General features: G+C 57.4%; 1 protein-coding gene across 1 annotated transcript in view; it reads right to left on the reverse strand.

The window, feature by feature from the left end:
- Positions 1-2,536: 2,536 nt before the first annotated feature.
- The window catches only part of ELL (elongation factor for RNA polymerase II), a 61,944-nt gene continuing 50,711 nt past the window's right edge, over positions 2,537-13,769 (reverse strand). Inside the window, exons 7-12 of the mRNA XM_024560622.4 lie at positions 11,554-11,650; positions 9,819-10,293; positions 6,777-6,843; positions 6,343-6,514; positions 5,130-5,174; positions 2,537-4,522 (exon numbers count right to left, since the gene is read on the reverse strand). Coding sequence (XP_024416390.1) covers positions 4,406-4,522; positions 5,130-5,174; positions 6,343-6,514; positions 6,777-6,843; positions 9,819-10,293; positions 11,554-11,650 — 973 coding nt within the window. The 3' untranslated portion in view covers positions 2,537-4,405. The remainder of the gene's footprint in view (positions 4,523-5,129; positions 5,175-6,342; positions 6,515-6,776; positions 6,844-9,818; positions 10,294-11,553; positions 11,651-13,769) is intronic.

The following is a 13,769-nucleotide window of genomic DNA, read 5'->3' on the forward strand; positions in this document are numbered from 1 at the left end:
CTGAGTAGTAGAACCCACCAAGCACTCTTGACCTCTGACAGGGCTCTCACATGTGGGGGTCCTGAGAGGCTAGAGGTGGGGGGCGGGTTCCTGGGAGAGAAAGGTTTCCCTAACCGTAGCAGGAGGGCTTGGCGTGGCCAGGTTGGGGGGCTGTCAGATGGACAGGGGAGAAAAGGGAATGGGCACCGCAGCCAGCTGGGGAGGAGCTAGGCTCGCACAGCACTGCATCCCACTAGCACCCAGTGATAAGAGAGCGTGGGAACCTGGCGGGAGGGCGGGGGTGGCTCCCCAGGAACTTTCCAAAACAAGAGGCCTCCTCTGGCTGAAAAGTTTCCACGACTGGAGTTGGCCCAAAAGGTGGATAGTTGGGAACATTCGCAGGAAACATGGTCAGGGCCCCGGCCTTGGAGGGTGGGGCTCTAAGACTGGCCCCAGGCTTTGCTCTCAAGGGGCCCCCAGTGTAGGGGAGTTGGTGGTGGCCTGGGGCACCCCCAGCTGGAGGGAACTCAGAGGGAGGGCTGGTCAGGGCAGGCTGGAAGGGGACTTGAGATCTGAGGATATATCTTAAGAGATATGAAGAGCTGCTCAAACAAAAACCTTGGGGTGTGGGCTCGGGAGCAAATGAAAAGGTGGCTGGGGAGCAGAGGTGGTGTGGGGAACCAGGGCAGACCCTCAGGGGACAGAACATGGTGCAAGTATTTGGGCTTTGTCCTGGTTCTCAGGGGGAGATTGATTTTGATCACCAGTGGCCAGTGATTTACTCATAAATGTAACCATAAAATGCCCTCAACAGCGGGGTGTGTGTAAAAACAGGAGGTGCTGGGAAGGGGACACACTAAGAGCAGGCATGAGAGCCCTGTGCCGGTCCCCACACCCTGCCTTTGCCATCTCTCCCTTTGGAGCACTGTGAGCCATTCTAGCAAATTACCAAACCTACGAGGGGGTCGTCCGAAATCCCGATTTATAGGCAGTTGTTCAGAAGCATGGGTGGCTGGGGCCTTGTGGCTGTTGTCTGAAGGGGGGGGGGCAGTCTTGTGGGACTGAGCAGCTTAACCTGTGCGGTGTGATGCCAGCTCCAGAAATTGAGCTGTTGGAAGTCGGAGAGTCATAGAGGGAGCTCATACCTCCAGGCCAGATGTGATGTCATGGGAATGTGTGCAGAGAGGAGAAAGGCCCCAAGACACAGCCCTAGGGAACCTCAGCATTCCCAGGGCAGCATGTGGGAAGTGCCGGCAGGCGGCTTGGCTGAGCAGAGTGAGCCCAGACAGGCTCCGTGGCTGGGCAGTGCTGGGGGCAGCTGGGGGCAGCTCCTCACTGTGAGACGAGTGCTAGGATTGCTGGGTGTGCAACATGGGGTGAGTGTGCAGCCTAGGGGCAGGTGGTAACTGGGGCGCACTGTCCAGACCAGACCACTGTGTTCATCAGACCACAGGCTCCCAAGCGCACGGGCAAAACTGTCTTGGTTACTGCCGAGTGCCACTGCCCGGGGGGAGCCTGCTGCAAAGGAGCAGCTCTAGGCTCCAGGTGCTGGTGGGAGGACAAGTGGCAGGAGAGGGTGGGCAGTCCCAAGTGCCAAGTGTTGAGGGGCAGAGGAAGACCCTTTTGGGTCCCTGAGGGGGCTGGACTCATGGCGTCCTTGGCTTAGGAAGGACAGTCTGGGAACCAACTGCCTGCAGCTGCAGCACCGGGCAGTGTTGGGGGCTGCGGACAAGGCTGAGGCGTGACAGGAGGAGGCAGGGTACACTCTGCCCTGCCAGGCCCGCCTGACCTTGCCTCCCATGCTCCTGGGATCCCTGGGCCTTCTCAGAACTCAGGCCAAGGTCACTGGCCAGGGGGCCACCAGGGAGGCTGAGGCCCACAGCCCTGACCCCTGGACATTAATCCTGGTCTTACCCTTTATCTGTTTTCCCCTCCCAAAATAAACGCCCACCCCCCACTGTGTCCTTGGAGGCCAGGACTTATGCCTTTGGCTCCTCACCTGGAACATGGGACAGGAAGGATGGCCATGGGCCTGTGGGGCTCCAATGGGCTTCACCATCCCCATCCCAACTGCGGGCACAGGGGGCGCCCTAGTGTGCCAGCCTAGGAGGAACAAACAAGTTACCACGGTTGTCATCAGTCACAGCTTGTTTCCCCAAATAAGGGCACTCCCCTTGCCCCACATGGTGCTGCTGGAGGCCTGAGAAAGCCCCTGCTGGACTCAGCCTACCCTGTCCATACTGCAGGTGTGTGTGTGGGGGGGGCACTGCCCTGCTCACACAACTGCCTTCCCGGTTTGTGGTTTCTTACCTGTGACCAGGCGGCCTTGGCCTCCTGCCCTGGCACCTGCAGGGCCCACTGACTCAGGTCAGCCTCCACCTGCTGGCCTCATTCCTGGGCAGTGGCTCAGGCAGGCTGCTCAGAACACCTTCTCTGCCCAGTCACCGTGGCCTGGCCCCAGCCCAGCCCCACACAGGGCCAGGGCCACCTGGTTGTGACAGACAGACAGACAGACAGACAGACAGACACACACACACACACAGCCTGGGCTGCTAGATTCAGTTCAGTGAAATTTATTGTAGATTGAAAAAAATCAGCATTCACCTGTTTAGTGTACAAAAAGGACACTAGATCTTTAAGAAAATATTAGGAAACTGCAGACGTGGATGCTTTCAATTGTAACATTTTGGCAAAAGTGAAAAGTTCTTGTAAACACCAACTCCATGGCTCAATATAGTTTTTCTCCACAGTACAATATTAAAAGGAAAAAAAAACAGTATCAATAAGTTAAGACCATATTTAATCACCTAGAACTTTTGTCCATCAACCCCCAAAGCATAAAACTTTTCTTAGCTTCATAATTCCTTAAAAGGAAGGGAAAAAACAAACAACAAAAAGGAAATTCATCTGAGAATCCCTTGACCAGGTTCCCAGGGCAGAGGGTTGGGCCTCCTTAAATGATCCCTTGTCACCAGTCTGCCCGTCCACACGCATGGCTGTCTGCACAACTCGGGGTCCCGGGTTTTCTCAGCCCTTCGCCCACTCTGTCCCAAATGAAAAACAACACAAGAGCTACGGAAACGTGAAGGGTGAGCTTCCTCAGGGCTCGGACACCCAGGGGCCTGTGGAAAAGACTGTGGGGTGAGTGCAGTGCAGGCGTTCACAAGGGGCCTGCTCTTTGGGAAACCATCAGGAGATACCCCAGACCTCACACACAGCCGTGCCTGTGAGCATGCTGGTCTCCCTGTGGGGGTGTGGGTCACCTACCCACCGCCCCACTGAAGGTGGCCCTGAATCTGGTACAACCCTCAGACCCCACCACGCCCTGGCACCAGGGTCACGTGCACGCACACACACACAAACACACACGGCTCCCCGATGCTCTGGAGGACACTATACTAGGCACGGTAACTAAGCAGCAATTGGGGTGTCCATATAGCCTGTGTCCCCAGAGTGGGTGGACTGGAAGCTTTTCTGAGCTCACTCTCGGGGGTCCCCCGACCCCACCAATCCCCAGCCCCTCCCTGAGTGCATGCCCCATGGTGGCTCTGCTAAGACAACACCAGGACCCACAAGGGGACTGAGAAACAAAGTGAGGTCTCAACAGTACATGAAAAGCAGCAGTAAAGGGGAAACTGAGAACACGGAATAAAGTCCAGCACTGTTGCTGCATAATGAGCTTGTAGCACAGAGAACCCCAGTGCCCGACAGCTGAGGGCCTGAAATAGTGGACAGGCCAGGGGCTCCAGCAGCTGCTCTGGGGGCCAGCTGGAGTTCCCAAAATAGACTGGGGGGTTGACCCACTCTGCACACCCCCTTAGAGAGAGCCCACCCTTGCTTGGGCTTGGAGAGCCTGGTCAGGCACTCAGCCAGAGCCCAGCATGGGAAAGGTGACCAAGGCTGGTCCCCTGCCCAAACTTTCCAATGGCATCTGTAATACTGCAGAAAGAACACAGGGCAGCATCTAGACCCTAGGCGTCCAAAGAGGGGGAGGCACAGGTTTAGAAAAAAGATGCTTTCTCTTTCATACAAAAATAGACTCAAGTCTCATGAGCAGTAGCTAAAAGTGGCTGTCTTTGTATAAAACTAGAAAAGGCAGGCAGGCTGGCCAAGTCTTCCAGCAAGAGGAAGCTGAAGCCCCTTGGGCTGTAGTCAGCGAAGAGGTGGGCTTCCTAGGGAGCTTGTTCCAGGCAAGGGATGCTCAGGAGGTGCGGGGGCCAGGAATCGGGACACCCCACCTGGATCTGTGACCTGGGGTGCCAGGTCTGCAGGGGCTCCCCTGAAAGCCGGCATTGCTGGCTCAGATGAACGTGTCTTCCTTGTGTTTATTTTTGTTAAATAAATTTTCCCCTGTTTTTAACTCCCCCCGCCCCCTGCCCCAGTTCCCCTGATCCAGGGAGGGGGAGCTCCTGTCCTGTGGCCTGGGCTAGGGCCAAGCCTGCAGCTGCCGCTGGTCATACTCGGCAATGAGCCTCTTGATGTGGGCCAGCTTGCTGTGCAGGTACTCACAACGGTGCTTCTCCTGGCTGTAGTTGGTATTGGTCTGCAACAGAGAGGAGGGGTGAGCGCCGTCCTGCAGCCACTGGCACCCTGGCGCATGGCTGTGATGGGGGCTGCCCTGTGATGGCTAGCCTACTGACCACCCAGGGCTCCCACTGCTCCTGCTTAGAGGCCAGTGCCCACTGGGCAGTGTCAGGGACCCCTGCTTCACCTTGGGCCAGAGCCCCAGTCTGGTGTCCCTCCCAAGCCCCAGGCCTTACCCTGGGAAATGGGGCTGTGGCCAGGGTGAGGGTCGGAGGCATGATCAGCATGAAGCCTCCAACCTGGGCTAGGGCATGGCTGGCAAGCAACCAGCTGGCACTCAGGGCACACATGTGGTGAACCCACAGCTAGTGGCCTTCAGGAGTCAAAGCTGATACTGCCCTGACCAGCATCGGCGAGGAGCCACCTCACTGATTTTCAGGGACCCTGAGGAGAGAGCCCAGAGCCCATGAGGCTGGGCATCCCTGCCAGGCTGGCAGCCGAAGCTGGGAACTTCGTCTCCTTTCCTTGACCTTATGGGTGCACACCAAGCAGTGGGAGAGCTGTAGGGCGCTGGGGTGCATGGGGAGGCTGCTCCCTACCACCCTCGCAGCGGGGTGGGGACTTACCTTTTTGATTTTGCGATATTCCTGCAAAATCTGCCCACGAGTAGTCTAGAGGAAAACAAAAGAAGAAAACAATGCCCTCACCTGCAGGAAGCTCCAGTGAGTTTGGGGGGTGGGGGCTCACTGATAACCCATGACCTGCATGTTATCACTGGCCTGGGGACAATAAGCCTTCGGGTGGCCTTGAGGGGAGCTGACCTAAGTACAGAGGAAGGGCAGGCTGGGGGAAGGAAGCTGGACCTGGGGCAAAGTGCAGGGGCCCAGCCTCAGGGACAAGCCAGCACAGTGGGAGGGGGCAAAGAGTAGGCAGGCGGCCTCCTTCCCTTGCACCCCAGCTGGCCTGCCCACTGTTCATGGCTAAGTGCAGAGGCCCCTGACTACCTGAGCATGCAGGGAGATACTGGGGTGAATCTACATGGAGCCAGAGAGGACGGGGATCCCTGGAGGCTCATCTGTCCCAGACTCTGAGAACCCCCATCGCTCCTCCAATCTAGAGCCATCTCCTCTGAAAACCAAAGTGGCCCCTGCCAGTGGAGACAAACCCTGACCCCTGATTAATTACGGCTGGCCCTGTAGTCAGGTGATCAGTTCTGAGTGGGAGCCCAAGGAGGCTGGGGCCCCAGAGTTGGTGACCAAGACTCTTTCATTGCAGGGAGCTCCCACACAGGGGCTTAGGGACAGCGTGTGCCTTAGGCCAGAGGACGAGGGCCTGCTGGTATAGGTAGGAGGCCCACAAGGACGTTCCGTCTTCTCCCCCTTCCCCTCGTGGCTCTGACTATGCACAGACGGTCCATGGGGTGCCATGTGGCCTGGCCCGTCCCCTCCTGGCCAGGGTGCACCCTGTGATGTGGGTAGTGGGCTGCAGAGGACCCCATGAGGGACACAGCCCCAGCCCACTGCTCCCTTGCCTTGCTGTTCTAAGCCTCACGCTTGTCGCCAAGGCTCATGTGCCACCTGCTGAGCTGGCTCCAGTGTCCCCACTGCAGAGGCCAAGCAGGCAGAGATCCTTTGGGCTCCAGTGGCACAGCCCAGGGATAGGCCTCAACTAAGTGACCAACAAGGGGTGGCCGCTTGCCAGTCCATGAGGGGCAAAATGCTGGCACAGACCCTCCTCAACAGGGTGGGCAGGAGTTAGGTTTGGAGGCCTTGGGCTTAGCTGAACTGTGAGAGACAGGCCCACCCCCCACCCAGGTCGGCTGTGGGCAGTGGGCCCTACCTCATACTCCTCGGAGCCCTGGGAGAGCTGCCGCAGCTGGGCGTCCAACTGTGTGAAGCGCCGCGTGATCTGCTCGATGCGGGCGTGTAGGTCTCGATACTCACTGTACTCAGCGTTGAAGTCATTCTTATAGCTCTGGCGCTGCTCCGATGAGGAGATGGTGGCGTATTTTCTGGAAATGGAAGAGAGAATGGTGGGGCTCAGGGGCTGCTGCAGAGAGGCTGGAGTGCCCATGGCTGCACAGACAGCCCCACCCAGGAAGGGCCCTGCTGACTCAAGCAGGAGCCTGGCCTAGAACAGGGTGAGTGGCTGGAACCGGCACAGAGGGACTGGCACTCAGTGTTGCTGCCGCTGATCGTAGTGCAGGAAGGGGCTGAGAGGGGACGGCAGGGGTGAAGCCCCTGGGAGAAGACTGGCTGAAAGGAAGTACTCACAGCAAGTAGTCGGGTGTCTCCGAGGTTGATGTGGGGACACTCGAGTTGTTGCAGGTCCCGTTTAAACCTACAAAGACCAAACAAAATCTGCAAGAGGTTCACACTTTGTTGTCTGAAGGACATGGAGGGACAACAGCGGGACTGTGACTGTGGGACCCTGATGGACCCAGGGGAACCTCGGCCTTTCCATCACGTTCGCATGTATGTTCCTGAAGCACAGCTGTGTAAGTGCAGAGCAAACAAGTCCCCAGAGTGTTTGGTTTCCGGCCATGAAGCACAAAGACAGATGGCCCCAGGGGAAACCTTGAACCTGCCTACACCTCTCTCTGCTGACGGAATCAGTGGTCAGAGGTCCACCTAATGCTCCCACTCTTCCCATCAGACAAAGGACTTTGGGACCCAAAGGGCAGCCCCAGAACAGGGCTGGGCTGGAGTTGTGAAGGGCCACATCCCGGGTTGTTGTGTTGGGGCTCGAGCGCACAAGTCCAAGGCCAACCGGGTCCATAGGCAACTGAAAGTAGAATCTAGTGTATCCACCCTCACCTCCCCTGCCAGCTTCTTCAATGGCTTTCCCCAACATAGAAGAGGTTTTATCACTTTGTAGCATTTCCTCAGTGAGAGAAGTTTGCCAAGCCCTCTGTTGGTTTCACACTTAGGTGGTAGGCATCTGGGCACCAGGAGGCTCTACAGCACACCCCCACCCCACCTGAGTGTGCTGTCTTTAAGGAAGCTGTGCTCTCCCTGCGCTAAAGCCTGATGGACCCGCAGTAGGGGGTTTAGTGCACACTCCCATGATGCATGCCTGGCTCAACGCAGGCCTCCTGGGATGTTCGCCTCGAGGCTCAACGAACCTTTCGTATCCTGCCTGCTGGAGTACCTGGCCTCCCTTGTACTGGGGGAGGGGTTTCCTGTCATGGGGCCTCAGCCTCACTGGCAACAGCACCTACAGGTCCCCCTTTCCCCACATCTCCATCACTCCACTAGCTTCTCCTGTGCCTCCCAGGGATGAGGGCAAGGGGACGTGTCTAATGAGTTCACACTGCAGGACAGAAAAAGAGCTTCCCAACCTGCCCACAGGGGTCAGTGGGCCTGAGCTGAGCCGAAGCCCCCCACCCATCACTCCAGCCTGCCCAGGAAGGTACCCCGAGGCCACAGGAGTGGTCCACAGCCTGAGTAAGAGCTGGGGGGTGGGCACAGGACCCCGGAGTGGTGTGTAGCACAGGGTGATGAAGAGGGTGGCCAGACAGTGGCTTGGGAAGTACGAGTAGGGGCAGGTGCACTCTTTGGGGTCAGAGGTGATCACTAGGCAGGGCTGAGACAACAGGAACAGACTAGGGGACAGTGCCACGCAGAAAAGTGGGCTAAATCAATGTAGGACGCTTCAGGTGCTGACCTAGAATGTCCGGCGTTTGGGAAGGGGCCTGGTGCCAGCAAACAATGCCACTGTTAAGATGGGTGGTTCCTGCATGTACATGTCTGCACGCACACGCAGAGCACAGCCCACACCCCAGAAAGAGCCACAGAGAGGCACAGGGCGAAGAGGACTAGGGTGGGGGTGGGGGGTGTCTGGCAGTGGGGAGCTCTGTGCCCACCCATTATCATCATCATGTGAGCCCCCTTCAAGGCATAGGTTAAGATGATCGTCAACGCCAGCCTTGGTTTCTGGTGCTCAACCCTCCCTCCCCTTCCTCTTCCTAGGGGCGTCCACTCCCTGGTTTGTCTGATTCTAAACCTTACTTTCTTACCTTGGCTTAGGGACTGGAGACAAGCTGCCTGGCCGATTCACCAAAGGCAGGATCTGAGCCCCATGTGTGGATGGGGCCAGCTGGGGCTACATCTTTTTGGCCCCCGTCTCCCTTCTCCCCAGGGCCCTGCCAGAGGCACACAGGTCTTGCTTCCATCATTCGGGAGAGACCATGCTACTGGGCCGGGCCACTCAGAGTCTGTCTTCCTGGGCAAGATGGGGTCAGAGGGGCACTCAGGAGAGCAGGCCACGTTCTCCCAGTCTGCTTACCCAGACACCAGGGAACCCGCTGGCGCAGCAGGACCAAGAGGAACCCAGCTGACTGACCCTGTGTCTACCAGGACCTGCCCTCCAGTTAGAGGGTGGGGCCGTAGCAGCCTTTCTGGAGGCGGTCGAACAACTCCTCAAAACGCCAAAAATGGCTTTGTTACCCCAGAAATGGCCCCTGCTCTGGCCCTGCCTGAGGAAATGATCCCAGAGCTGCAGCAGATGACAAGCCTGGGACTGCCTGCACATGGCGGGGAACGGGGGCAGGGGGGGGGGGGTTGTTGTGATTGTGTTGCCACATACTGACCAAGTTCACAGACACATGGGGTGCTCAGCTCAGGTGCCTGGGGCTGTGAACTCAGGGTGGCCCAGGCTCTGTGGATAGCCTGGCCAGTCCACATGCCTCTGCAGTGTCCCTAAGCCCCATAGAGCTTTTCCTGCTCAGTACATGGCCCAGGCCAGCCTTGTACCCCTCATCCTGCTGCTGAGGCCCCAGATCTTTCGACTTCCGTCTTCCTGACTGGCTGTCTGACCTTGTTCCTCGACCTCATTCTGGCTCTTACTGCCTGCTGTTCTATGAACAGCTTCCCAAATTGCCCTTCCCCCACAGGCTCTTCAGGCTGCATGAGGCCCACGGCATCTAGGTGTGGCCCTTCTCCCCCCAGGCCACCCCCATGGCTTTCCCTGAGCCCACCAGGCCCCTGCCTGGCCCTAGCTCCTCTCAGTGTCTGTACCAGGAACTTGTCCCTCTCCCCATGTGAGACTCAGCTCGGTGGAACCTGTATCTCTAGCCCCCAGTGCTGGCCTGGCACACGAAAGACTGCAGGAGACTCTGGGGCTGAGACCTCTGGGTCAATCACAGGTGCCCGGTGTGAGAACATGGCGTGGAGGGGCTGAAGGTGCAGAGTGAGCCAGCACAGGGGCATGTGGGGCAATGCGGTCCCCTTGGCACTGTGTGGAGCCGGTGCTCAGGCTCCCGGCAGTACCCTCCTGCAGAGCCCCAGCCCGCAGGCCTGACTCTCGGCACCTACCGGGGGCACCTGGTGGGGCTCCAAGGGAGCCAGGCACAAGGTCTGGTGGCTCAGCCCGGGGCCTGTCCTCAGCTGCCCTCTCCTTGTCCTTGTGCTTCTTGTACTTCTTCTTGGACTTGCCACGAGACGAGCTGCCGTGGGGTTTGCTGGGCTGGGCACAGTCCTTCAGCAGGGGCAGGCTTAGGCACGCAGTGGGGGCTGAGGTGGCCACTTCCCCACGATCACAGTCCCGGCCACTGTGGCCCAAGTCATTGCTGACATCAGCCAGAGGGTCGTGTGACCTCGGAGGATCCAGCCGTGGAGGTAGGTGGGCATCTGTGCCAGTCAGTGGGCCTGGGGTGGGCAGCAGGGCCTCGCGAGCAAGGGGCACACTTAACTTCCCATTAAGGGCAGGCTGAGCTCTCTGTGTGAAGTGTGATATCCTTGGTTTCTTGTTGGCCAGTGGGTCGATAAAATCAGGAGGCTGAGGCCGTTTCTGGGAAGGAAGGGAAACCATTTTAGAGGGGAGCCTGTGTCTGGAGTGCCTGGTGTCCCCTGGGGAGTGGCTCAGCAGCAACAGGCCTACCTGAGCTAAGTGAGCAGGTAGGCCAGGCCCCAGGAAACCCAGTGCCAGCCTGCAAGGCCTACTCCAGCCACACAGGGGCGCACAGATACCAGCCAGGCCCTTGGAGCCCACCCCAAGGACACGTGCTGAGGAAGAAGGGCGGCCAGGACATCTGTGCACTGGCCCAACCACCTCGAGATTGGTTGGAAATGTCACTATGCCCAACCCCTTCCCCAGACAACAGAGATGGTTGATGAGCCAAGTATGAGGGACACAGGGCAGCCCCACAGGCCAAGATCTGTCACCCCTAACCCCTGACTACTTTGATCTCAGGGCAGCCCAGTGCCGTGGTGCAGGTCTCATCCCCATTTCACAGATGGTTACACTGGGGCATGTGAGGCAAGGCCAGGCCATAGGAGGGGGGCCAGCACTGGCTCAGGGAGCCCTGACCCAGGGGTAGCAGTAGGGTGTGGGAGAAACAAGGCTGCGCAGCTGGGCTGTGTGCATGGACCCAGCCTTTCCACAAGGAGGCCTCACGGCCATGGACGTGAGTTGTGTTCCAGGCCAGAGGAGGGGGGGTAGATGAGGGGGAGAGGGAAGAAGGGAAGGGGGAAGAGAGGAGAGGGACCCGGATGTGGGACTCACAAGTCACAGCACAAAGGTGGCTAGGGACAGCTTTTACCAAAAAGCTCAAGCAGTGATGAGAGGGGCAGAGCTAAAGACCACCGTAGCCAGAGCTGGGTGAGCCGCACCCCCCCCCCGACTCCCAGCCACCCTTCCTGACTACTGACTACAATGGCAGCAGCCGCCACAGCTCACATTGCCCCATGGGGTGCCATTCGTCCTGCAGCCAGCACACTGGATTTTACGGACTCCTCAAGGGCCCTGAGAGGCAACAGAACCACATACAGACAAAACACGAGGCTCAGGGCAGCCTAGTGCTTGTCCTCCCCTAGCCACACTACTATAAGGTGTCCAAGGGAAGCACACCCAGGTCCTGGGCCCTGGCCTCCAGCCTAAGGGAAGCCAGACAGCTGCTCACTCGTTGAAAAAAATGTCCCAGCCCCGAGCCAAGGGCCTAACGGACTCCCCAAACATCAAGGTTGGGTTCAGGCCCGGTGGCTCTGGGTGAGACCCGCTCCACAAGCATCAGCACCTCCACAATGTCACACCCACATCCACTGCTCCTACCTGTGGGGGCGAGACCGAGCTCCCATGCTCTCTTGGAGGGCTGGTGGCAGCAGAGTCTCCAGGGAGGCCGCCTGCACTCTGTGGCTGGCACAGCTTCCTGCAAAGGAGAAGCAGGGTGGGTGGGGGCTTGCAGCAGTAACCCACAGGGTGAACCCAGGCCCACCTGCCTCTGCAAAGATACCACACGGTCCCACCTTCCCTGAGTGACTTGGGGATGGGCTGCTGTCCTGAACCAGAGGAGGGCAAGTGTGATGGGTACTTAAGGACCTGGTGGTCAGAGCCGCCAGGGTATATCCTAACCTAGGTTTATCCACAGCTGCCTCTTGGCTGTGGCCTCACTGCCCAGAGGACTGCCCCACTGGGTGTCCTGTGCCCAGAAAAGGGTCAATCGATCACCCACTCATCTAGACTTCTGTTATCATGGAGACCAGGAAACCATGCAGAACTGACCAAACCCTCAATGGGGCTGGGACACTGGGGTGCTGGCCTCTCAACAGTTCATCCCAATAATGATGTTCACTGTAGAAACTTTACAGAAAGTAAAAGAGAACCAAGATGCCCTGGTCCGTGACAAGAAGGGCTCCTGTATTCAGCACCCACCTTCCCAGGGGCCCAGACTACAGCATCTCCTTGTGGATGAGAAGGGTGGCCACTGACCCACCCGGACCTGAGTAAAACATGCAGCCAGGGATAAAAGAAAAGGCAGACACCCCAACCTTAACGAGCAAAAAGAGGCCCTAACAGGGACCCTGGCGCTATGTGTGGTGCCAAGGGCCCTCCTTGACCTGTAGGGAGGCCACATCTGTGCTGCTTCAACCAGCGACAAGCAAGCCTGACTCCCTACCCAAGGCCCACACTCCAGACCACAGCTGCTGTCTCCTGCATGTGGCCCAAAACACAACAAGAGCCATGGGAAGAGTGCCCAAGACATGTAGGAGCTGCCCTGGCCAGTGTGCCTTGCTTAGTTGGAGTGTCGTCCTGTGTCCCATAATCGAAAGGTCACGGATGTGATTCCCAGTCAGGGCACATGCCTAGGCTGCAGGTTTGGTCCAGGTGGAGGGACATGCGAGAAGCAACCAATTGATGTTTCTGTCACACATTGATGTTTCTCTCCCTTTTTCTCTCTCCTTCCCTTCCCCTCTCTCTAAAATCAGTAAGCATGTCCTCAGGTGAGGATTAAAAAAAACATGCAGGAGCTCACTAGGCAACATGGTCTCCATGGCCAAGGTGGGGCAGGTTTGCTGTCCAGCTACAGGGAAGCCACCAGAGCTCTAGTTAAAGATTGAAAACCAAGGACAGGCATTTCTGTCCACTCTCTTTCAAGCCCCCCACTACAAAGACATGAAGAGGAAAGAGAAAAAGAGAGTAACATTCAACACTAAAGCAGTACAGGTGGCGTCTATCTGATGCGACCCTGAGGCCTGGGGCTCAGAGCCTCAGGGACCTCCGAGGAGGAGCTCCAGCCAGGCTGTTCCCACGCAGCCCTGCCCTGGGACCTGGTCTGCGGCCGAGTCCACAGTACGTCCTGGAGAGAAGGAACCCAGGCCTTCTCCATGCGCTGGGAGGCTGCTTGGGCCAAACCTGGACGACAGGAGGGACAGCCGTGTGGCTTTGGGAGAAGAGAAAACAGACGCTCCAGAGGAGTCAGAGCCGCCAAGCGGGAAGTCCTGAGGAGGTTGTGGCTTCTAGGCAACAAATGTCAGGCTCCAAAATAGAAAAATGCATTAAAAAAAGAGAGACTGAGGGCATGCAAACTAACTCAACAACAAAAACACCAGTCTTAATATCTTCAGAAAGACAAAGGACTTGAATAGACATCTCTCCAAAGAAGATATACAAATGGTCAATCAGCACATGACTAGGCGCTCAACAACGTTCTTCATAAGGGAAATGCAAGTCAAAACTACAATGAGATACTACTTCACACCTACCAGGATAGCTAGACTCAAAAAACCCCAGAAAAGTGTTGGCAAATATGTAGAGAAATTGGAAGTTCTGTGCACTGCTGGTAGGAATGTAAAATGGTACAGTCACTAAAAAGAATTTAGTGATATTTCAAGAAGTTAATCATAGAATTACCATATGGAGAGGCCCTGGCCAGGTAGCTCAGTTGGTCAGAGCATCGTCCTTATATGTCAAGGCTGCAGGTTCGATCCCAGCTCAGGGCACATATAAGAACCAACCAATGAATGCATAAGTAAGTGGAGCAATAAATC

This window comes from Desmodus rotundus, chromosome 9 (assembly GCF_022682495.2).
Source record: "Desmodus rotundus isolate HL8 chromosome 9, HLdesRot8A.1, whole genome shotgun sequence".
NCBI classification, from domain to species: domain Eukaryota; kingdom Metazoa; phylum Chordata; class Mammalia; order Chiroptera; family Phyllostomidae; genus Desmodus; species Desmodus rotundus.